Consider the following 27500-nt stretch of genomic DNA (forward strand, 5'->3'; position numbering starts at 1 on the left):
TATTCAACATTATATAAATATTGCTATAAGATGGCAGAGGTATTCAACATTATATAAATATTGCTTTAAGATGGCCGAGGTATTCAACATTATATAAATATTGCTTTAAGATGGCAGAGGTATTCAACATTATATAAATATTGCTTTAAGATGGCAGAGGTATTCAACATTATATAAATATTGCTTTAAGATGGCCGAGGTATTCAACATTATATCAATATTTATATAAGATGGCCGAGGTATTCAACATTATATAAATATTGCTTTAAGATGGCCGAGGTATTCAACATTATATAAATATTGCTTTAAGATGGCCGAGGTATTCAACATTATATAAATATTGCTTTAAGATGGCCGAGGTATTCAACATTATATAAATATTGCTTTAAGATGGCAGAGGTATTCAACATTATATAAATATTGATTTAAGATGGCAGAGGTATTCAACATTATATAAATATTGCTTTAAGATGGCAGAGGTATTCAACATTATATAAATATTGCTTTAAGATGGCCGAGGTATTCATCATTATATAAATATTGCTTTAAGATGGCCGAGGTATTCAACATTATATAAATATTGCTATAAGATGGCAGAGGTATTCAACATTATATAAATATTGCTTTAAGATGGCAGAGGTATTCAACATTATATAAATATTGCTTTAAGATGACAGAGGTATTCAACATTATATAAATATTGCTTTAAGATGGCCGAGGTATTCAACATTATATAAATATTGCTTTAAGATGGCAGAGGTATTCAACATTATATAAATATTGCTTTAAGATGGCCGAGGTATTCAACATTATATAAATATTGCTATAAGATGGCAGAGGTATTCAACATTATATAAATATTTGCTATAAGATGGCAGAGGTATTCAACATTATATAAATATTGCTTTAAGATGGCAGAGGTATTCAACATTATATAAATATTGCTTTAAGATGGCCGAGGTATTCAACATTATATAAATATTGCTATAAGATGGCAGAGGTATTCAACATTATATAAATATTGCTTTAAGATGGCAGAGGTATTCAACATTATATAAATATTGCTATAAGATGGCAGAGGTATTCAACATTATATAAATATTGCTTTAAGATGGCAGAGGTATTCAACATTATATAAATATTGCTTTAAGATGGCAGAGGTATTCAACATTATATAAATATTGCTTTAAGATGGCCGAGGTATTCAACATTATATAAATATTGCTTTAAGATGGCAGAGGTATTCAACATTATATAAATATTGCTATAAGATGGCAGAGGTATTCAACATTATATAAATATTGCTATAAGATGGCAGAGGTATTCAACATTATATAAATATTGCTATAAGATGGCAGAGGTATTCAACATTATATAAATATTGCTATAAGATGGCAGAGGTATTCAACATTATATAAATATTGCTATAAGATGGCAGAGGTATTCAACATTATATAAATATTGCTTTAAGATGGCAGAGGTATTCAACATTATATAAATATTGCTATAAGATGGCAGAGGTATTCAACATTATATAAATATTTATATAAGATGGCCGAGGTATTCAACATTATATAAATATTGCTATAAGATGGCAGAGGTATTCAACATTATATAAATATTGCTATAAGATGGCAGAGGTATTCAACATTATATAAATATTTATATAAGATGGCCGAGGTATTCAACATTATATAAATATTGCTATAAGATGGCAGAGGTATTCAACATTATATAAATATTTATATAAGATGGCAGAGGTATTCAACATTATATAAATATTGCTATAAGATGGCAGAGGTATTCAACATTATATAAATATTGCTTTAAGATGGCAGAGGTATTCAACATTATATAAATATTTATATAAGATGGCCGAGGTATTCAACATTATATAAATATTGCTTTAAGATGGCAGAGGTATTCAACATTATATAAATATTTATATAAGATGGCAGAGGTATTCAACATTATATAAATATTTATATAAGATGGCCGAGGTATTCAACATTATATAAATATTTATATAAGATGGCAGAGGTATTCAACATTATATAAATATTTATATAAGATGGCAGAGGTATTCAACATTATATAAATATTGCTTTAAGATGGCAGAGGTATTCAACATTATATAAATATTTATATAAGATGGCCGAGGTATTCAACATTATATAAATATTTATATAAGATGGCAGAGGTATTCAACATTATATAAATATTTATATAAGATGGCCGGGGTATTCAACATTATATAAATATTGCTTTAAGATGGCAGAGGTATTCAACATTATATAAATATTTATATAAGATGGCAGAGGTATTCAACATTATATAAATATTGCTTTAAGATGGCAGAGGTATTCAACATTATATAAATATTTATATAAGATGGCCGAGGTATTCAACATTATATAAATATTGCTATAAGATGCTAGAGGTATTCAACATTATATAAATATTTATATAAGATGGCAGAGGTATTCAACATTATATAAATATTGCTTTAAGATGGCAGAGGTATTCAACATTATATAAATATTGCTTTAAGATGGCAGAGGTATTCAACATTATATAAATATTTATATAAGATGGCCGAGGTATTCAACATTATATAAATATTTATATAAGATGGCAGAGGTATTCAACATTATATAAATATTTATATAAGATGGCCGAGGTATTCAACATTATATAAATATTTATATAAGATGGCAGAGGTATTCAACATTATATAAATATTTATATAAGATGGCCGAGGTATTCAACATTATATAAATATTGCTTTAAGATGGCAGAGGTATTCAACATTATATAAATATTTATATAAGATGGCCGAGGTATTCAACATTATATAAATATTTATATAAGATGGCAGAGGTATTCAACATTATATAAATATTTATATAAGATGGCAGAGGTATTCAACATTATATAAATATTTATATAAGATGGCAGAGGTATTCAACATTATATAAATATTGCTTTAAGATGGCAGAGGTATTCAACATTATATAAATATTGCTATAAGATGGCAGAGGTATTCAACATTATATAAATATTGCTTTAAGATGGCAGAGGTATTCAACATTATATAAATATTGCTTTAAGATGGCAGAGGTATTCAACATTATATAAATATTGCTTTAAGATGGCAGAGGTATTCAACATTATATAAATATTGCTTTAAGATGGCAGAGGTATTCAACATTATATAAATATTGCTTTAAGATGGCAGAGGTATTCAACATTATATAAATATTGCTTTAAGATGGCAGAGGTATTCAACATTATATAAATATTTATATAAGATGGCAGAGGTATTCAACATTATATAAATATTTATATAAGATGGCAGAGGTATTCAACATTATATAAATATTGCTTTAAGATGGCAGAGGTATTCAACATTATATAAATATTGCTTTAAGATGGCAGAGGTATTCAACATTATATAAATATTGCTTTAAGATGGCAGAGGTATTCAACATTATATAAATATTGCTTTAAGATGGCAGAGGTATTCAACATTATATAAATATTGCTTTAAGATGGCAGAGGTATTCAACGTTATTGTGTTTTGACGTATTTCTAAAATCTTGTAAGACTTTTCTGGTCGATGTCACTACTGTAAGAGATAAGAGCGTCTGCTAAATGACTAAAATGTCAAATGTAAATGTGTTTTATAGACACTTAGCTTTCATTTGACATCAAATGTGTTGTTCTACTATGAACTGCACGTGTTAGAGTGTATGGGGCTTTTAACATGGAAATGCCCTAAAGCACCTGAGTATGTCTCCGTCAGAGACAATGCAACAACACTTTCAGTAGGAAAGAAGGGCACAGGTTAAGCCCTCCTGGAAATTGCTGTAGCTAGGCAGTTTAGCGACGAGGGTGACTACAGAGGGGAGAGACTGTGCGAGAGAAATGAGAGTTAATATTGTGTTATGTGTCGTAGCTGTATAAAGCCAGTGGCATCTATCTGCCTGTCTGCTGGTTCAGCTTTTATGGGTATTTCAGCTCTCTCGTTTCTCATCTCACTGGCTGGGCTGCTCAGTATGATTTATCTGCTTTCTGTTGATATAGCCCTGAATCAATCAATCAATCAAAGCCATGTGCAAGATGGAAATCAAAATGGGAAAGACCAGCATTCTCTTTGTGCTATCTTGCATATTTCAGGATTGACATTTAAAAAAAAGACAAAATGTTTAGAAAAATAAAGTTGAATTCTGAATAGCAAAAATCGGATTGTCTCATGTTCCATCTTGAAATACTTTGTTGTATCCTGCAATACTCTGACACCTGCAAAACTCCGCCCATAAATCTGTTACTGCACACGCAAGGAGTTGCTCCACTGTTACAAACACAGCATAACCAACCATTAAGAAAGCAGGTGGAATCCAAACAGTTTATAGACAATGTTTTCCGATTAAAATGCTGATACTATTACTACTACTACTGCTAATAATAAGTAACCTCACTCTCTAAATTAATTCTTGTGTATCGATCAATATTTACTCGTGTGGTTGACATGAAATGGTCATCCTAATGCTGTTTGTGATCTGCTGTTGTGTAGTTGACCAGAAGGACTAGCCTATTTCCCTGTGGGAATTGTGTCACCGACTCCACTCTGGACTTAAAGACCCTTAAAGACCCAGTTAAAGCAGCTGGATGTGCATAGCTTCTGGGACTTATTCCCGAATAGATAGAAATGAACATATCCATGAATGCATTGTGCATTCTCTAATATCTGAACATCTCGATAATGCCACACCACTGACACACTACAGTACCGGTTAATGTAAAACAGCCATTCCTTCTATTCTACTCTCTTTTCTGAGAAAGAGACTGCAGGCCTACAGTAATTAGTACTGACCAAATGTTGTCATTTCAACCATATGACAAGTCAGTAACACACCAGTTGTCCCTAAAAAGCAATGCACCGCACCCCCAAAAACGGTGTACTAAATTTGAACAATTCCGACGATAGCCTACATGCCGCCGGTGGAACACCGGTTCGCATTCTATAGCCTGCATTTTCTTTAAAGCGATATATGTATTAATTCAATATGGATAGATACCTTCAGTTGCATAGTTGTGGTCCCGGAGGAAGCTGTTGTTGATTTTGCGGGTGTCGATTTCTTCATCCATTTGTGTTTTTATTTTGTAAACCAGAAAAAGAGAAACAGGTATCCATGGTCCTGAAACATCGCTTCAGCACAGGGTCGGCGCGAGCTGCACGCTGTTCGTCATGATTCGACCCTTTACAGAAATAAGAACGTGAAAAAGAGGCAGAAACCTCACCGTTCGTATCAATGTGATAGATGGAAATGCCTGTCCCTTTCGAGACGTTGGAAGGTGTGGCGTTGGATGTCAGGCACGATGGGGCTCAGATTAAAGTGTGAGAAAACGAACTATAAAACCAACAGAAAGATTATAGCTGCGTATTTTCCTCTCCATTGCCAGATGCGCCATAAATCAGTGCAGGCAGAGCAGGGTGTGTGAGCAGGTCGTTATTTTGCCTCAGTCCGCTTGCATAACAGGGTCAGTTTCCTCTTGTCGTCTAGGATCACCCGGTTTCGCCTCGACGTGTGACTTTGCCGCCAAACCACAACGGGTGCTCCACTGCTGCCTGCAAGGGTCTCTCTCTGTCTGTCAGTCCCTCTCACAGCGACGCCATCTTGGCTCCCTGTGATCCACTGTTTCCTGCAAGGGTCTCTCTCTGTCAGTCACTCCCTCTCACAGCGATGCCATCTTGGCTCCCAGTGCTCCCTGCAAGGTTCTCTGTCAGTCACTCCCTCTTACAGCGATGCCATCTTGGCTCCCAGTGCTCCCTGCAAGGTTCTCTCTCTATCTGTCAGTCACTCCCTCTCACAGCGACGCCATCTTGGCTCCCAGTGCTCCCTGCAAGGTTCTCACTCTGTCTGTCAGTCACTCCCTCTCACAGGGATGCCATCTTGGCTCCCAGTGCTCCCTGCAAGGTTCTCTCTCTGTCTGTCAGTCACTCCCTCTTACAGCGACACCATCTTGGCTCCCTGTGCTCCACTGCTGCCTGCAAGGGTCTCTCTATGTTTGTCAGACGCCATCTTGGTTCACAGCGACGCCATCTTGGCTCCCAGTGCTCCCTGCAAGGTTCTTTCTCTGTCTGTCAGTCGCTCCCTCTCACAGCGACGCCATCTTGGCTCCCTGTGCTCCACTGCTGCCTGCAAGGGTCTCTCTCTGTTTGTCAGACGCCATCTTGGCTCCCAGTGCTCCCTGCAAGGTTCTCTCTCTGTCTGTCAGTCACTCCCTCTCACAGCGATGCCATCTTGGCTCCCAGTGCTCCCTGCAAGGTTCTCTCTCTGTCATTCAGTCACTCCCTCTCACAGTGATGCCATCTTGGCTCCCAGTGCTCCCTGTAAGGTTCTCTCTCTGTCTGTCAGTCACTCCCTCTCACAGCGACGCCATCTTGGCTCCCAGTGCTCCCTGCAAGGTTCTCTCTCTATCTGTCAGTCACTCCCTCTCACAGCGACGCCATCTTGGCTCCCAGTGCTCCCTGCAAGGTTCTCTCTCTGTCTGTCAGTCACTCCCTCTCACAGTGACGCCATCTTGGCTCCCAGTGCTCCCTGCAAGGTTCTCTCTCTGTCTGTCAGTCACTCCGTCTCACAGCGATGCCATCTTGGCTCCCAGTGCTCCCTGTAAGGTTCTCTCTCTGTCTGTCAGTCACTCCCTCTCACAGCGATGCCATCTTGGCTCCCAGTGCTCCCTGCAAGGTTCTCTCTCTGTCTGTCAGTCACTCCCTCTCACAGCGACGCCATCTTGGCTCCCAGTGCTCCACTGCTGCCTGCTGTTACAACTGCTCCACTCGCGCATTGCGTCATTGGCTCCTCCCCAACAGGTTGCCGCTGTCATCCTGCATCAGCATCACAGTGATATTTGCGAACATGCGGGGACAGTGTGCACGGATGCACCCTTCATATCAGGGGGACATGGTGGTCAAACTTCAACAGATTCGAGATTCAATCTCCAAAAACATCAAAACAAAAAGCATAGCTTCCTAATCGTTCCTGATAATTGTTGCCCCAAAAAGTGTGTGTCTGTGTGTTCTCATTTGTGTTCTCTCACAAACGCAATTTCCAATTACATTTCCCCTGGTTGAATTTGGACAAGGTGGTGAGGGTGGGTGTCTGTCTGAGATGTTCCCCTGCTAATCCTGCCCCTACATGTTGAAACATTCTGCTATAGCAAAGGTTATTTAACAGCCCTTGTCGGAATAAATCACCTCCATTATCTACATCCCCCAATAATGAGGGTCACTCATGCATACAATTAATAGAAGTTCCATCCACGCCAAAACCTGTGACCAGTTGAATATCCCAATCTGATTGTCCCCTCACCATGACAAACCTATACCCTCAACCCCTAATCATTTTAGGAGATAGTCCTCACCAGCCCATGAATCATCTGTATTCACATTCACTCTAAATGGCATAGAATCGGTCTTTGCCTTCATGCTGGGCTTAACAAACTATTATGATCATTCTATTTGGGCACTGAAGCGTATATGGAAAAGGAAGAGGGAATTAAAAAGGCATTGATTTCCAGAATCACCACACAGTGTTGTGCTCTATAAGTGGGAGACTGAGAGACTGGGAGACTGGGAGACTGAGACTGGGAGACAGAGACTGGGAGACTGGGAGACAGAGACTGGGAGACAGAGACTGGGAGACAGAGAGACTGGGAGACAGAGACTGAGAGACTGAGAGACTGGGAGACAGAGACTGAGAGACTGAGAGACTGGGAGAGAGAGAGACTGGGAGACAGAGAGACTGGGAGACAGAGACTGGGAGACAGAGAGACAGAGAGACTGGGAGACAGAGAGACTGGGAGACAGAGACTGGGAGACTGAGAGACTGGGAGACAGAGAGACTGAGAGACAGAGACATGGAGACTGAGAGACTGGGAGACTGGGAGACAGAGACTTGGAAACTGAGAGACTGGGAGACAGAGACTGGGATACAGAGACTGGGAGACAGAGAGACAGAGAGACTGAGACTGGGAGACAGAGACTGGGAGACTGAGAGACTGGGAGACAGAGAGACAGAGAGACTGGGAGACAGAGAGACTGGGAGACAGAGACTGGGAGACTGAGAGACTGGGAGACAGAGACTGGGAGACAGAGACTGGAAGACAGAGACTGGGAGACTGAGAGACAGAGAGACTGGGAGACTGGGAGACTGAGACACTGAGGGACTGAGAGACTGAGGGACTGAGAGACTGAGAGACTGGGAGACAGAGACTGAGAGACTGAGAGACAGAGAGACTGAGAGACTGGGAGACAGAGAGACTGAGAGACAGAGAGACTGAGAGACTGGGAGACTGAGAGACTGAGAGACTGGGAGACTGGGAGACTGGGAGACTTAGAGACTGGGAGACAGAGACTGGGAGACTGAGAGACTGGGAGACAGAGACTGGGAGACTGAGAGACTGGGAGACTGAGAGACTGGGAGACTGAGAGACTGAGAGACTGAGAGACTGGGAGACAGAGAGACTGAGAGACTGGGAGACTGAGAGACTGGGAGACTGAGAGACTGGGAGACTGGGAGACTGGGAGACTGAGAGACTGGGAGACAGAGACTGGGAGACTGAGAGACTGTGAGACTGAGAGACTGAGAGACTGGGAGACAGAGAGACTGCGAGACTGGGAGACTGAGAGACTGGGAGACAGAGACTGGGAGACTGAGAGACTGGGAGACAGAGAGACTGAGAGACTGGGAGACTGAGAGACTGGGAGACTGAGAGACTGGGAGACTGGGAGACTGGGAGACTGAGAGACTGGGAGACAGAGACTGGGAGACTGAGAGACTGGGAGACTGAGAGACTGAGAGACTGGGAGACAGAGAGACTGCGAGACTGGGAGACTGAGAGACTGGGAGACAGAGACTGGGAGACTGAGAGACTGGGAGACAGAGACTGGGAGACTGAGAAACTGAGAGACTGGGAAACTGAGAGACTGAGAGACTGGGAGACAGAGACTGGGAGACTGAGAGACAGAGACATGGAGACTAAGAGACTGGGAGACTGAGAGACTGAGAGACTGAGAGACTGGGAGACAGAGACTGGGAGACTGAGGGACTGGGAGACTGAGACTGGGAGACAGAGACTGGGAGACTGAAAGACTGGGAGACAGAGACATGGAGACTAAGAGACTGGGAGACTGGGAGACTGAGAGACTGAGAGACTGGGAGACAGCGACTGGGAGACTGAGAGACTGAGAGACTGGGAGACTGAGAGACTGGGAGACTGAGAGACTGGGAGACTGCATTAAGAGAAGCCTTCTGATGGATGACATTAACAAGCAGAGCTCATTGCTGTCCTGGGAAAGGAGGATGGAACAGCCGTACTGGGCTGTAAACCAAATGACTCTTTACTGCGTCTTCTGACACACACACACACACACACACACACACACACACACACACACACACACACACACACACACACACACACACACACACACACACACAATGGTCTAAGGGGCTTGCAGAGACAGACTTTTTTCTGCAATGATACTGTAGGGGACGGAAAAGGCTTTGAAGGAGCCGAGACTGAGATCAACAATCTGACTGATTTAATGAAACGTTCAGCGTCCAGGACACACAACCACAACACCTCTACCTGTGTGTGTGTGTGTGTGTGTGTGTGTGTGTGTGTGTGTGTGTGTGTGTGTGTGTGTGTGTGTGTGTGTGTGTGTGTGCGTGCGTGCGTGCGTGCGTGCGTGCGTGTGTGCGTGCGTGTGTGTGTTGTGTTGTGTGTGTGTGAGCCAATGTGTTTTAAGGACCATGACTGATCAAAACCTGTTTTCTCATGTGTCTCTCTGGTCCCTCTGCAGCAGACGTATAGTGAGCAATATGTTTGGAACATAAAATCGCAATAAAATCACTATCGAATCACACTATACATATGGAATCACACTACATATAGAATCACACTACATATAGAATCACACTACATATAGAATCACACTACATAGAATCACACTACATATAGAATCACACTACATATAGAATCACACTACATATAGAATCACACTACATATAGAATCACACTACATATAGAATCACACTACATATAGAATCACACTACATAGAATCACACTATACATATGGAATCACACTATACATATGGAATCACACTACATATAGAATCACACTACATATAGAATCACACTATACATATAGAATCACACTACATATAGAATCACACTACATATGGAATCACACTACATATAGAATCACACTACATATGGAATCACACTACATAGAATCACACTATACATATAGAATCACACTATACATATATAATCACACTATACATATAGAATCACACTATACATATAGAATCACACTACATATAGAATCACACTACATAGAATCACACTACATATAGAATCACACTACATATAGAATCACACAACATATGGAATCACACTACATAGAATCACACTATACATATATAATCACACTATACATATAGAATCACAATACATATAGAATCACACTACATAGAATCACACTACATATAGAATCACACTACATATATAATCTCACACTATAAATATATAATCACACTACACATATAGAATCACACTACATATGGAATCACACTACATAGAATCACACTATACATATCGAATCACACTATACATATAGAATCACACTATACATATAGAATCACACTACATAGAATCACACTACATATGGAATCACACTACATAGAATCACACTACATATGGAATCACACTACATATAGAATCACACTACATAGAATCACACTACATATGGAATCACACTACATAGAATCACACTACATATGGAATCACACTACATATAGAATCACACTACATAGAATCGCACTACATATGGAATCACACTACATATATAATCACACTATACATATATAATCCCACTATACATATATAATCCCACTATACATATATAATCACACTATACATATATAATCCCACTATACATATATAATCCCACTATACATATATAATCCCACTATAAATATATAATCACACTACACATATAGAATCACACTACATATGGAATCACACTACATAGAATCACACTATACATATCGAATCACACTATACATATAGAATCACACTATACATATAGAATCACACTACATAGAATCACACTACATATAGAATCACACTACATATATAATCTCACACTATAAATATATAATCACACTACACATATAGAATCACACTACATATGGAATCACACTACATAGAATCACACTACATATGGAATCACACTACATATAGAATCACACTACATAGAATCGCACTACATATGGAATCACACTACATATATAATCACACTATACATATATAATCCCACTATACATATATAATCCCACTATACATATATAATCACACTATACATATATAATCCCACTATACATATATAATCCCACTATACATATATAATCCCACTATACATATATAATCACACTATACATATATAATCCCACTATACATATATAATCCCACTATACATATATAATCACACTATACATATATAATCACACTATACATATATAATCCCACTATACATATATAATCCCACTATACATATATAATCCCACTATACATATATAATCACACTATACATATATAATCCCACTATACATATATAATCACACTATACATATATAATCACACTATACATATATAATCACACTATACATATATAATCACACTATACATATATAATCACACTATACATATATAATCACACTATACATATATAATCACACTATACATATATAATCACACTATACATATATAATCACACTGTACATATATAATCACACTATACATATATAATCACACTATACATATAGAATATACATTGAAGCAACATCTCAAGACATCAGTCAGGAAGTTAAAGCTTGGTCGCAAATTGGTCTTCCAGGTGGATAATGACCCCAAGCATACTTAAAAAGTTGTGGCAAAATGGCTTAAGGACAACAATCTCAATCCCATAGAAATTTTGTGTGCAGAACTGAAAAAACGTGTGCGAGCAAGGAGGCCCACAAACTTGACTCAGTTACACCAGCTCTGTCTAGAAGAATTGGCCAAAATTCACCCAACTTATTGTGGGAATCTTGAGGAATGCTTCCCGAAACATTTGACCCAAGTTAAACCATTTTAAAGGCAATGCTACTAAATACTAATTGAGTGTATGTAAACTTCTGACCCACTGGGAATGTGATGAACGAAATAAAAGCTAAAATAAATAATTCTCTCTACTATTATTCTGACATTTCACATTCTTAAAATGAAGTGGTGATCCTAACTGACCTAAGACAGGGAATTTTTACTAGGACTAAATGTCAGGAATTTTGAAAAACGGAGTTTAAATGTATTTTATGCTAAGGTGTATGTAAACTTCTGACTTCAATTGCATAGAATCACACTACATATAGAATCACACTACATATAGAATCACACTACATATAGAATCACACTACATATAGAATCACACTATACATATAGAATCACACTACATATAGAATCACACTATACATATAGAATCACACTATACATATAGAATCACACTACATATAGAATCACACTACATATAGAATCATAATACATATCGTATCGGCACCTAAGTATAGTAATAATATCGTCCCGTGAGGTCCCTGGCAATTCCCAGGCCTGGTGTGTGTGTGTGTGTGTGTGTGTGTCACACCTAAGTGTGATCTCAGAATCATCATTACATCAGTCATTGGATTGTATAATGCAGAGTATTCCAGCACATTACATTCTATTATAATGGGACACCTGCTTCAAGCACTGAGCATCAGAAACACCCAGACAGTAATGGCTTTATTTTAACACACAATCTCTCTTGTAGATGGCGTCATAATTACATGGCCTGGGGGATGGAGCCTGATGAGAACACACAGTGTTGTCCTCCACAGAGAACATGCATGGCCAGAGTCTGCCTCCAAATTGTCTCTGTCATTCAACCTGCCCCCTGTGCCCTCCTGGCTCCTGGCTGCTGCTGCAGTGGCTATGGGGAATAATCCTGGTGTGTTGTGTTTCCTCTCTCCCATCCCCCCTTCACTCTCTCTCTCCATCTCTCCATTGCCTGGCCCTCCTCCATCCAAACCGAGCCCAGAGCCACCACCCCAGTCGATGTGCTCGTCTCAACCAGGGGAAGTAGCTAGGTCCACAGCTTCACAGGCTTAGCTGTGCAGTGCTATGCTTACTAGCCATCCATCCTGCTCTTAAGACTGGGCTAATACAGTAGTACAGGGTTATTCGGCTGTCCACATAGAACTCTGACCTGGGATCAGCTAACAGAGTCATTGTATTGTATAGAACAATGTGTTACATCAAGACATGACTGTCTGCAGAACTGTCACAACTGCCCTCCTGAATAACTGGGAAACAGGACTGTTTTGTGTACACTCTTAGTAAAAAAGTTGCTATCTAGAACCTTAAATGGTTCTTCAGCTGTCCCCATAGATAGAACCCTTTCGGGTTCCAAGTAGAACCCTTTCAACAGAGGGTTCTACATGAAACCCCTACATGAAACCCAAAAGGGTTCTACCTGGAACCAAAAAGGGTTCTACCTGGAACCAAAAAGGGTTCTCCTATGGGGACAGCCGAAGTACCCTTTTGGAACCCTTTTTTCTAAAAGTGCAGTTACTCAGGCACAGACCTATTCTGAAGAAAATAATGGTTCAACTATAGAATGATTATAAGGGTGTTATTGGAGATGTATTCTCTTCAGGTGGTGAGGTCTCAGAGGTTCTCTTTTATTGAGAATGTTTTAATAGCAGTCTGAATTAGCAACGAGATGGAAATGATTTAGAAAATCAGTTTTGCCACTGAGACACCTCAATATGCTCTACAAACTGCGGTTAGGAAGAGAGCCAACTCGTCTATTTTAGGCAGGAGGGGGTTCGGACCGGAGCTGCAAGGTAGAGTAAAATAGAGGAGAGGAGGGTGGGAAGGCACACACCTGTCTATATAAGGAGCCCCAGTTGAGAGAGGGGGAAGAGATACATGGTGAGCCTGGCTTCACAAACTCCTTGCTCCGGACAAACGCTACGCCACGCTCACCGACATTCCTTTCTTCTCCGCAATGAGTCTGGATCTGATTGGTCCCGGAAACCGATGGATTGAGCCAGTACAAAAAACTGAAATACCTTATTTACAGGAGTATTCAGACCCTTTGCTAACATTTAAATTGATCTCAGGTGCATCCTGTTTCCATTGATCATCCTTGAGATGTTTATACAACTTGATTGGAGTCCACCTGTTGTAAATTAAATTGGTTGGACATGATTTGGAAAGGCACACACCTGTCTATATAAGGTCCCACAGTTGAAAGTGCATGTCAGAGCAAAAATAAAGCCATGAGGTCGAAGGAATTGTCTGTGGAGCTCAGAGACAGAATTGTGTCAAGGCACAGATCTGGAGAAGGGTACCCAAACATTTCTGCAGCAGTGAAGGTACCCAAGAACACAGTGGCCTCCATCATTCTTAAATGGAACCACCAAGACTTCCTAGAGCGGGCCGCCCGGCCAAACTGAGCAGTCTCGGGAGAACTCTGGAGTTCTGTCAGAGCTCCAGAGTTCCTCTGTGGAGATGGGAGAACCTTCCAGAAGGACAACCATCTCTGCAGCACTCCCCCAAATCAGGCCTTTATAGTAGAGTGGCCAGACGGAAGCCTCTCCTCAGCAAAAGGCACATGAAAGACGCTTGGAGTTTGCCAAAAGGCACCTAAAGGACTCTCAGACCACTAGAAACAAGAATATCTGGTCTAATGAAACCAAGATTGAACTCTTTGACCTGAATGCCAAATGTCACATCTAGAGGAAACCTGGCACCATCCCGACGGTGAAGCATGGTGGTGGCAGCATCATGCTGTGGGGATGTTTTTAAGCGGCAGGGACTGGGAGACTAGTCAGGATCGAGGGAAAGATGAACGGAGCAAAGTACAGAGAGATCCTTGATGAAAACCTGCTCCAGAGCAAAGGTTCACCTTCCAACAGGACAAGCACACAGCCAAGACAACGCAGGAGTGGCTTCGGGACAAGTCTCTGAATGTCCTTGAATGGCCCAGCCAGAGCCCAGACTTGAACCTGATCGAGCATCTCAGAAGAGTCCTAAAAATAGCAGTGCAGCGACGCTCCCCATCCAACCTGACAGAGCTTGAGAGGATCTGCAGAGAAGAATGGGAGAGAAGATGGGAGAGAAGAAGAATGAAGAATGGGAGAGAAGAATGGGAGAAACTCCTGAAATACAGGTGTGCCAAACTTGTAGTGTCATACTCAAGAAGAGTGGAGGCTGTAATCACTGCCAAAGGTGCTTCAACAAAGTACTGAGTAAAGGGTCTGAATAGATATGTAAATGTCGTATTTCAGTATTTTATCAATACATTTGCTTTGTCATTATGGGGTACTGTGTTAAATTGTGAGGTGGAAAATGTAAGCCATTTTGAATAAGGCTGTAACGTAACAGAATGTGGGAAAAGTCAAGGGGTCTGAATACTTTCCAAACGCTCTCTCTCTCTCTCTCTCTCTCTCTCTCCCTCTCTCTCTCTCTCTCTCTCTCTCTCTCTCTCTCTCAGGTAATCAATGAATCGACTGTCTCTCTCACACACCCTCACATGTAATCAATTAATAGACTCTCTCTGTCTCTCTCTCTCTGATGATCATCCCCATGAGTAGGAGGTATAGTCATCATCATGCAAAAGAGAAGTCAGAATATCGAGACTGAATTCTCTTCTGAACGATGATGATGATGAATGCTGTGTTGTTTACAGGGAATCTACATGATAGAATACGAATAGAAACCTTCTCTCTCTCTTTCAGTTGTAAAATTGGATGCCATATTACTTACAGAATGTGTCTAGTTTATTTTAAGAAACCTAAAAAATACTAGTAAAATATTATGTTTTAGTGTCACATACACCGGATAGATTCAGTGAAATGTGTAGTTTTACTAGTCCCCAGTGACAATCATTGTTTTAGTCCTGGGCTGGGATCCATAAAAACAGCAACAATAACATTGCAGAATCACATACAACATACACTAACATGGTTTAGGTTTTTGATATTGCTGTCAAACACAGTTTTGTGTGGGGCCAACTGTACATGCTGGATACTAAATCAAGAAGATAAAATGTAAAATAATTCAGACATTATTTATGACCATGTCATATTAATACCAGCATGCATTTCACATGTGTGGCTCAAAGGATTTGTCTGTTCCCTGTAGCCTACTCCTGTATAGTGGGGTTGTGTGTCATTTTAATTGCATTTGATTTATTTCTTATTTTACCAGGTGAGTTGACTGGGAATACATTGTCATTTACAGCAAAGACCTGGGGAAATAACTGTCCTCGCGAGAGAGAGGCCCTGTATCTGTAACTCATCCAGCGCAGATCAGATGATGACAGAGTGACCCGTCCCGCGCTCCTCTCTCGCTCTTTAATCTCCGCCTATCTCGCCAGACGCAACATACATCAATACATTTGACTCATTGACAGATGTCACATGACCAGGTCATTTCTACACTTCATTAATGCTCTCCTATCCTACCTTTTGTTCTCTTTAGTTCTAGTTCCATGCAAGACAGAAATCAATAACCAAAGCCTAGTCCTTAGATAGAAAAAAAGGTCCTTGACTCGCATTAAATAATGAATTCATAGTGAAATGACACATACTTCCTGTTGTACACAAAAAGGAGAAATGCAAAGTAGTTTAAAAAACGTATATTACTTAAAGGCAGCAATCAATTTCAGGTAAACATTTCTGAACAAAGACAATTTAACTGCATGACTTAAACTTTGGTTTCATCTGTTTTTGATCATTCTCTGAGGAAATGAGCCCTCTCTGTGAAAGAACCACTATGACAAGGACTGGCAGTAGACCAGATACGGCCAGAGACTGTTGTCTATAAGTAGGCCAGGAAGACTTGATACACTGCATTTGATCTCTAATGAAAAAGCTCCCGTGCATCAGCTGTGAACCATGGAAAAACCTTTTCTGTTTCTCAAATCAATACATGTAAGATGGGCCTACTGATGGCCTAGTGTGGTGAGGTGAATATATGGTGACATCTAATTCAACCTGTCTTGGAAAGACATTGAATATTCCTATACTGTCCAGGGCTGTGACTGAAATCATACCACATATGACAGTGCTGGTGTACCTGTGACAGAGATGTCTATCAGCTGTGAGCAGGATTCGGGAGGACCCAGGAGGACTAGTTAGTAAAAGACTTGGAACAAGCCAGGCACAGGCAGCTCCCTAGACACCCAGCAGACAGTGTGGCTCCCCTCCAACTGCAGCACAGAACACTGAACACTGAACACTGAACATAGAACACTGAACATAGAACACTGAACACTGAACATAGAACACTGAACACTGAACATAGAACACTGAACACTGAACATTGAACACCGAACACTGAACAGAGAACACAGAGGCTCCCAAATAGAATGTACACAATACATAATGTCTGAAGAGCCCAGCACATTTCTACTGACATCTAGATGGCAACACACTCCGTCATCTCTGTTGCCTGCAGGTACAACTACTCTCTCCATTTGCCTTAGAGAGTGTGCTGTGTCTGAGCCCAAACAGAACAGGGTTTAGAGGGTGTGCTGTGTCTGAGCCCAAACAGCACAGGGTTTAGAGGGTGTGCTGTGTCTGAGCCCAAACAGAACAGGGTTTAGAGGGTGTGCTGTGTCTGAGCCCAAACAGAACAGGGTTTAGAGGGTGTGCTGTGTCTGAGCCCAAACAGAACAGGGTTTAGAAGGTGTGCTGTGTCTGAGTGTCTGAGCCCAAACAGAACAGGGTTTAGAGGGTGTGCTGTGTCTGAGTGTCTGAGCCCAAACAGCACAGGGTTTAGAGGGTGTGCTGTGTCTGAGTGTCTGAGCCCAAACAGAACAGGGTTTAGAGAGTGTGCTGTTTCTGAGTGTCTGAGCCCAAACAGAACAGGGTTTAGAGGGTGTGCTGTGTCTGAGCCCAAACAGAACAGGATTTAGAGGGTGTGCTGTTTCTGAGTGTCTGAGCCCAAACAGAACAGGGTTTAGAGAGTGTGCTGTTTCTGAGCCCAAACAGAACAGGGTTTAGAGGGTGTGCTGTTTCTGAGTGTCTGAGCCCAAACAGAACAGGGTTTAGAGGGTGTGCTGTTTCTGAGCCCAAACAGAACAGGGTTTAGAGGGTGTGCTGTTTCTGAGTGTCTGAGCCCAAACAGAACAGGGTTTAGAGGGTGTGCTGTGTCTGAGTGTCTGAGCCCAAACAGAACAGGGTTTAGAGGGTGTGCTGTGTCTGAGCCCAAACAGAACAGGATTTAGAGGGTGTACTGTTTCTGAGCCCAAACAGAACAGGGTTTAGAGGGTGTGCTGTTTCTGAGTGTCTGAGCCCAAACAGAACAGGGTTTAGAGGGTGTGCTGTTTCTGAGCCCAAACAGAACAGGGTTTAGAGGGTGTGCTGTTTCTGAGTGTCTGAGCCCAAACAGAACAGGGTTTAGAGGGTGTGCTGTTTCTGAGCCCAAACAGAACAGGGTTTAGAGGGTGTGCTGTTTCTGAGTGTCTGAGCCCAAACAGAACAGGGTTTAGAGGGTGTGCTGTGTCTGAGTGTCTGAGCCCAAACAGCACAGGGTTTAGAGGGTGTGCTGTGTCTGAGTGTCTGAGCCCAAACAGAACAGGGTTTAGAGAGTGTGCTGTTTCTGAATGTCTGAGCCCAAACAGAACAGGGTTTAGAGGGTGTGCTGTTTCTGAGTGTCTGAGCCCAAACAGAACAGGGTTTAGAGAGTGTGCTGTTTCTGAGTGTCTGAGCCCAAACAGAACAGGGTTTAGAGGGTGTGCTGTGTCTGAGCCCAAACAGAACAGGATTTAGAGGGTGTGCTGTTTCTGAGCCCAAACAGAACAGGGTTTAGAGGGTGTGCTGTTTCTGAGTGTCTGAGCCCAAACAGAACAGGGTTTAGAGGGTGTGCTGTTTCTGAGCCCAAACAGAACAGGGTTTAGAGGGTGTGCTGTTTCTGAGTGTCTGAGCCCAAACAGAACAGGGTTTAGAGGGTGTGCTGTTTCTGAGCCCAAACAGAACAGGGTTTAGAGGGTGTGCTGTTTCTGAGTGTCTGAGCCCAAACAGAACAGGGTTTAGAGGGTGTGCTGTGTCTGAGTGTCTGAGCCCAAACAGCACAGGGTTTAGAGGGTGTGCTGTGTCTGAGTGTCTGAGCCCAAACAGAACAGGGTTTAGAGAGTGTGCTGTTTCTGAATGTCTGAGCCCAAACAGAACAGGGTTTAGAGGGTGTGCTGTTTCTGAGCCCAAACAGAACAGGGTTTAGAGGGTGTGCTGTTTCTGAGTGTCTGAGCCCAAACAGAACAGGGTTTAGAGGGTGTGCTGTTTCTGAGTGTCTGAGCCCAAACAGAACAGGGTTTAGAGAGTGTGCTGTTTCTGAGCCCAAACAGAACAGGGTTTAGAGGGTGTGCTGTTTCTGAGTGTCTGAGCCCAAACAGAACAGGGTTTAGAGGGTGTGCTGTTTCTGAGTGTCTGAGCCCAAACAGAACAGGGTTTAGAGGGTGTGCTGTTTCTGAGCCCAAACAGAACAGGGTTTAGAGGGTGTTGCTGTTGCTGAGCCCAAACAGCTGTTTCTCTCCCATTCAGTCATTCCCTCTTACTACATGATTCTATAGAGCAGCGTCAGGCTTAGCTGTCTAAATATTCCATCGTGATCCCTACTGAAGCTTACAGAGGGGAACGAGGGTGGTACTGTATTGTATTGTATTGGTACTGTGTTCTCATCACTAAGTCCTTGGGAACTCAAGCATTAGGATAGGCACATGCTTGAGATTTTTGAGAGTGTTGGATAAAAGTATGATCTAAATCTCCAATGCAGTGGTTGTATGCCCACTTTTGTGCCTCTGCAAGAGAAAGAGAGCGAGAGAGAGCGAGAAAGAAAGAAAGAGATAGAGGGATGATAGAGAGAGAGACAGAGAGACAGAGGGATAAAGAAAGAGAGAGAGAGAGAGAGACACTAACATAAATAATAATTTATTCAACTTCTTTCATAATAGACATCTCAAAGCACTTCATAAGTGGACAAAACAAGCAATATATCATGGCTGGGTCAACTAATAGGGGCCAAGTCTTGAGTTCTGCATACTCTGCAGATAGGGTCAGTTCAGGGCTTGAGTTCTGCATCCTCTGCAGATAGGGTCAGTTCAGGACTTGAGTTCTGCATCCTCTGCAGATAGGGTCAGTTCAGGGCTTGAGTTCTGCATCCTCTGCAGATAGGGTCAGTTCATGGCTTGAGTTCTGCATCCTCTGCAGATAGGGTCAGTTCAGGGCTTGAGTTCTGCATCCTCTGCAGATAGGGTCAGTTCATGGCTTGAGTTCTGCATCCTCTGCAGATAGGGTCAGTTCAGGGCTTGAGTTCTGCATCCTCTGCAGATAGGGTCAGTTCAGGGCTTGAGTTCTGCATCCTCTGCAGATAGGGTCAGTTCAGGGCTTGAGTTCTGCATCCTCTGCAGATAGGGTCAGTTCATGGCTTGAGTTCTGCATCCTCTGCAGATAGGGTCAGTTCAGGGCTTGAGTTCTGCATCCTCTGCAGATAGGGTCAGTTCATGGCTTGAGTTCTGCATCCTCTGCAGATAGGGTCAGTTCAGGGCTTGAGTTCTGCATCCTCTGCAGATAGGGTCAGTTCATGGCTTGAGTTCTGCATCCTCTGCAGATAGGGTCAGTTCATGGCTTGAGTTCTGCATCCTCTGCAGATAGGGTCAGTTCAGGGCTTGAGTTCTGCATCCTCTGCAGATAGGGTCAGTTCAGGGCTTGAGTTCTGCATCCTCTGCAGATAGGGTCAGTTCAGGGCTTGAGTTCTGCATCCTCTGCAGATAGGGTCAGTTCATGGCTTGAGTGCCGTATCCTCTGCAGATAGGGTCAGTTCAGGGCTTGAGTGGAGGGAGCCAGTCAGAGGACGGTAGATGATGGAGTATGCTGATGATCTTGTAGAGGGCAAGTCTGGGAACCAGCATGAGTCTGACAGCTACTGGACTTCTCCTCTTCCACTCTGTGTAAAACACACCTGGGTGATGCCTTGGCAGCTCTGGGCACCAGAAAGATCACCATGCAACGTTCAGAATAGACAGCCTCCTCCTTCCTGCTCCTCCTCTCTTCAGTAAATGTGCTGAATTAACGGGTTCCCGGCCTGGTCTGTCTGTCTGCCTGCCTGGTCTGTCTGCCTGGTCTGTCTGTCTGCTTGGTCTGCCTGCCTGGTCTGTCTGTCTGCCTGGTCTGTCTGTCTGTCTGCCTGGTCTGTCTGTCTGTCTGCCTGGTCTGTCTGCCTGGTCTGTCTGTCTGCCTGGTCTGCCTGCCTGGTCTGTCTGTCTGCCTGGTCTGTCTGTCTGCCTGGTCTGTCTGCCTGGTCTGTCTGTCTGCCTGGTCTGCCTGCCTAGTCTGCCTGCCTGGTCTGTCTGTCTGCCTGGTCGGTCTGCCTGCCTGGTCTGCTGGTCTGTCTGCCTGCCTGCCTGGTCTGTCTGTCTGCCTGGTCTGCCTGCCTACCTAATAGCAGCACCACATGGCCAGCTCACTGAAAACAGAGACCTGTTTTTTGGCTGGTTTTTTTTAGACCACTGCGCCACTTCGAGAGACCTGTTGTTTTTACCCCGATACTGCTGACAGAAGAAGAATCTGGACGTTTCCCTGGAGGGGGCTAAGGGCATTCTGGGGATCAGGCAGTGTTCCGCCTCCAGCTGACTCTGCCTACGCCCCTATGATAATCCCATCACCATGACAACTGTGTCAGTGCAACAGGAGAAGACACAGACGCTGCCCCTCATTAAACAAACAAAGGTGCTCTACTCTACTGTCATTGGGAGATGCTTTATGTGAGAGTCAATGCATTTTCAATAAGGTAAAGCCAGATATAATATGTCATCAGGCTCATAGTCGAGCAAACAAATATATTTATTTATTAGCTTTGTAGGACCTTTTTACAGCTCAGTGCCACATCAATGACCCTCGTGCCCTTCAGGTGTCAGGTTTAAATCTCATCCGAAGCATTGAGTTTAACTGGCTGGTCAGATGTCCCAGTTGGATCGAGGTCTCAATCCCTCAGCTCATTTCACTGCAGCCTTTTCTTCACTTTCTCTACAGCCAATTGGATGCCATTCTGTGGGCTGGACTCATTGTATACACAGTGACTGATTACTATTGAGGTTCTTACAGAGATATTTGTATGAACCAAAACCGCCACCTAATTACACACATGTAGGAAGGCAGGTGTTCGGTTCTGACAAACAGAGTAGAACTCACGGAGGACTAGTGAAGCTCAAACCAAGTTCATTCACTCACTGGGTCACACAGCTGCATAAGACAAAGACATATTTACACAAGCACTGATATTTAAAACCTTCCTCCCATGCTGAGTCTCCTCCTTACACATCTGACCTGACCTCGCCCAGTCCTCACTCCTCCTCACACATCTGGCCTGACCTCGCCCAGTCCTCACTCCTCCTCACACATCTGACCTGACCTCGCCCAGTCCTCACTCCTCCTCACACATCTGGCCTGACCTCGCCCAGTCCTCACTCCTCCTCACACATCTGACCTGACCTCGCCCAGTCCTCACTCCTCCTCACACCTGACCTGACCTCGCCCAGTCCTCACTCCTCCTCACACATCTGACCTGACCTCGCCCAGTCCTCACTCCTCCTCACACATCTGACCTGACCTCGCCCAGTCCTCACTCCTCCTCACACATCTGGCCTGACCTCGCCCAGTCCTCACTCCTCCTCACACATCTGACCTGACCTCGCCCAGTCCTCACTCCTCCTCACACCTGACCTGACCTCGCCCAGTCCTCACTCCTCCTCACACATCTGACCTGACCTCGCCCAGTCCTCACTCCTCCTCACACATCTGACCTGACCTCGCCCAGTCCTCACTCCTCCTCACACATCTGGCCTGACCTCGCCCAGTCCTCACTCCTCCTCACACATCTGACCTGACCTCGCCCAGTCCTCACTCCTCCTCACACATCTGACCTGACCTCGCCCAGTCCTCACTCCTCCTCACACATCTGGCCTGACCTCGCCCAGTCCTCACTCCTCCTCACACATCTGACCTGACCTCGGCCCAAAGTCCTCACTCCTCCTCACACATCTGACCTGACCTCGCCCAGTCCTCACTCCTCCTCACACATCTGACCTGACCTCGCCCAGTCCTCACTCCTCCTCACACATCTGACCTGACCTCGCCCAGTCCTCACTCCTCCTCAACTCACGGCTGTCCTGTTGACTTGAACCAGACTGTGGTATGAAATATCCTTATTCATGTTAAGTTTAGAAGTTACTACCCATCACAGGCAAGCACGCACGCACGCACACAGAAATCCCAATCATCTCTTCCAGGGTGTGGGTCCCTGGGGAGAAGTCAAACAGATATCATAGCTTATCCTTTAATGTTGTCTTTTGTTGTCAAACCCAGCTGTTCCATACAACCTGTCTGTGTGAGGCTGCTAGAAAGAACATACTGGAGCTAAGTCTTACCCAACAGCACCCCCAACTGGACAGCCTGCGCTATTACACCAGTAATAAAGAAATGCATCTCACTTCCAAGTATTTTACATTTACATTATTAGTTATTTTGCAGATGCTCTTATCCAGAGCAACTTACATTAGTGAGTGTTTACATTTTCATTTGTTTGGACTGGTCCCCCGTGGAAATCAAACCCACCACTTGGGTGTTGCAAGTGCCGTGCTCTACCAACTGAGCCAACCAGAATGGAAATTAGTACATACTCAGTAATCATTATCTCTACGCATAGACCATTTTAATTCTATATGCAGTGTGATTCGATATGTAAATCTGTCGTTCTGCCCCTGAACAAGGCAGTTAAACAACTGTTCCTAGGCCGTCATTGAAAAAAGGAATGCGTTCTTAACTGACTTTCCTAGTTAAATAAAGGTAAAATAAACAAATGTAATTAAAATGTAGTGTAGTGTAATTCTACAGTTGAGGTCGGAAGTTTACAGACACTTAAGTTGGAGTCATTAAAACTCATTTTTCAACCACTACACAAATTTATTGTAAACAAACTATAGTTTTAGCAAAATCGGTTAGGACATCTACTTTGTGCATGATTCAAGTAATTTTTCCAACAATTGTTTACAGACAGATTATTTCACTTATAATTCACTGTATCACAATTCCAGTGGGTCAGAAGTTTACATACACTAAGTTGACTGTGCCTTTAAACAGCTTGGAAATTCCAGAAAATTATGTCAAGGCTTTAGAAGCTTCTGATGAGGCTAATTGAAATCATTTGAGTCAATTGGAGGTGTACCTGTGGATATATTTCAAGGCCGACCTTCAAACTCAGTGCCTCTTTGCTTGTCATCATGGGAAAATCAAAATAAATCAGCCAAGATCTCATAAAAAAAATTGTAGACCTCCACAAGTCTGGTTCATCCTTGGGAGCAATTTCCAAACACCTGAAGGTACCACGTTCATCTGTACAAACAATAGTATGCAAGTATAAACACCATGGGACCACGCAGCCGTCATAGCACTCAGGAAGGAGACGCACGCTGTCTCCTAGAGATTAACATACTTTGGTGTGAAAAGTGCAAATCAATCCCAGAACAACAGCAAGGACCATGTGAAGATGCTGGAGGAAACAGGTACAAAAGTATCTATATCCACAGTAAAACGAGTCCTATATCAACATAACCTGAAAGGCCACTCAGCAAGGAAGAAGCCACTGCTCCAAAACCGCCATAAAAAAGCCAGACTACGGTTTGCAACTGCACATGGGGACAAAGATCGTACTTTTTGGAGAAAGGTCCTCTGGTCTGATGAAACAAAAATAGGACTGTTTGGCCATAATGACCATCGTTATGTTAGGAGGAAAAAGGGGGATGCTCGCAAGCTGAAGAACACCATCCCAACTGTGACGCACAGGGGTGGCAGCACCATGTTGTGGGGGTGCTTTGCTGCAGGAGGCACTGGTGCACTTCACAAAATAGATGGCATCACGAGGGAGGAAAATTATGTGGATATATTGAAGCAACATCTCAAGACATCAGACAGGAAGTTAAAGCTTGGTCGCAAATGTGTCTTCCAGATGGACAATGACCCCAAGCATACTTCCAAAGTTGTGGCAAAATGGCTTAAGGACAACAAAGTCAAGGTATTGGAGTGGCCATCACAAAGCCCTGACCTCAATCCCATAGAAAATTTGTGGGCAGAACTGAAAAAGCATGTGCGAGCAAGGAGGCCCACAAACCTGACTCAGTTATATCAGCTCTGTCAGGAGGAATGGGCCAAAATTCACCCAACTTATTGTGGGAATCTTGTGGAAGGATATCTGAAACATTTGACCCAAGTTAAACAATTTCAAGGCAATGCTACAAAATACTAATTGAGTGTACGTAAACTTCTGACTCACTGGGAATGTGATGAAAGAAATAAAAGTTGAAATAAATAATTCTCTCTACTATTATTCTGACATTTCACATTCTTAAAAAAAAGTGGTGATCCTAACTGACCTAAGACAGGGAATTTTTTACAAGGATTAAATGTCAGGAATTGTGAAAAACTGAGTGATTCTATATGTATAGTGTGATTCTATATGAAGTGTGATTATATATGTAGTGTGATTCTATATGTAGTGTGATTCTATATCTAGTGTGATTCTATATGTATAGTGTGATTCTATATGTATAGTGTGATTCTATATGTATAGTGTGATTCTATATGAAGTGTGATTCTATATGTAGTGTGATTCTATATTTTGTGTGATTCTATATGTAGTGTGATTCTATATGTAGTGTGATTCTATATGTAGTGTGATTCCATATGTAGTGTGATTCCATATGTAGTGTGATTCTATATGTAGTGTGATTCTATATGTAATGTGATTCTATATGTAGTGTGATTCCATATGTAGTGTGATTCCATATGTAGTGTGATTCTATATGTAGTGTGATTCTATATGTAGTGTGATTCTATGTAGTGTGATTCTATATGTAGTGTGATTCTATATTTTGTGTGATTCTATATGTAGTGTGATTCTATATGTAGTGTGATTCTATATGTAGTGTGATTCTATATGTAGTGTGATTCCATATGTAGTGTGATTCCATATGTAGTGTGATTCTATATGTAGTGTGATTCTATATGTATAGTGTGATTCTATGTAGTGTGATTCTATATGTAATGTGATTCTATATGTAGTGTGATTCTATGTAGTGTGATTCCATATGTAGTGTGATTCTATATGTAGTGTGATTCTATATGTAGTGTGATTCTATGTAGTGTGATTCTATATGTAGTGTGATTCTATGTAGTGTGATTCTATATGTAGTGTGATTCTATATGTATAGTGTGATTCTATGTAGTGTGATTCTATATGTAATGTGATTCTATATGTAGTGTGATTCCATATGTAGTGTGATTCCATATGTAGTGTGATTCTATATGTAGTGTGATTCTATATGTATAGTGTGATTCTATGTAGTGTGATTCTATATGTAATGTGATTCTATATGTAGTGTGATTCCATATGTAGTGTGATTCCATATGTAGTGTGATTCTATATGTAGTGTGATTCTATATGTAGTGTGATTCTATATGTAGTGTGATTCTATATGTAGTGTGATTCTATATGTAGTGTGATTATATATGTAGTGTGATTCTATATGTAGTGTGATTCTATATGTATAGTGTGATTCTATATGTAGTGTGATTCTATATGTAGTGTGATTCTATGTAGTGTGATTCTATATGTAGTGTGATTTGATACTGTAATTTTATAGTGTTTCGATGTTCCAAACATATTGCTCACTATACGTCTGCTGCAGAGGGACCAGAGAGACACATGAGAAAACAGGTTTTGATCAGTCATGGTCCTTAAAACACATTGGCTCCCTATTTAAAAGAAACAGAGAACAAACTATGAAGGAAAAATACTGCCGTTTTGATGCAAGTACAGCCAAGTAGCGCAGAAATTGAAATGCAATAGTCAAAACTAATATTGTGATATATCGTCAAAAATCCCGATAGGTAACTAACTATATTTCCCCCCCCCCCAATCAGTAGTGTCTACAAGATACATGGGGGACCGGAAAATAAATAGCAAATATGTAAAATAAAATAAATGTCCTGTATTTTAGAAAGGGTACATGCTTTGATCCTCTCAATCCAGATGAAACTAAAGATGGGATTGTTTTCTCTTTGTAAGTATCGGTTTTCAGCTGACAAAGCCGTTCCATTTGACAAGGTAAGCAGAACTGGACACCAGCATGCACCACCCCCAACACACACACACACCATACACACACACACACACACACACACACACACACACACACACACACACACACACACACACACACACACACACATACATACACACACACACACACACACACACACACCATACACACACACACACACACACACACACA

General features: G+C 42.0%; 1 protein-coding gene across 2 annotated transcripts in view; it reads right to left on the reverse strand.

Moving 5' to 3' along the window:
* The window catches only part of LOC110533330 (serine/threonine-protein phosphatase 2A 55 kDa regulatory subunit B beta isoform), a 141149-nt gene that overhangs the window by 82824 nt on the left and 30825 nt on the right, over positions 1-27500 (reverse strand). The window contains exon 1 of one of the 2 annotated variants that reach the window (XM_021617439.3): positions 5082-6605. The exons of the other annotated variant lie outside the window; for it this stretch is intronic. Within the exon in view, the coding sequence (XP_021473114.1) occupies positions 5082-5151 (70 nt within the window). The 5' untranslated portion in view covers positions 5152-6605. Of the gene's footprint in view, positions 1-5081; positions 6606-27500 lie in introns of those variants that run through there. 2 annotated transcript variants of the gene reach the window in all.

Source organism: Oncorhynchus mykiss, chromosome 10 (genome assembly GCF_057628025.1).
Source record: "Oncorhynchus mykiss isolate SJ-2025 chromosome 10, ASM5762802v1, whole genome shotgun sequence".
In the NCBI taxonomy this organism is placed as follows: Eukaryota; Metazoa; Chordata; class Actinopteri; order Salmoniformes; family Salmonidae; genus Oncorhynchus; species Oncorhynchus mykiss.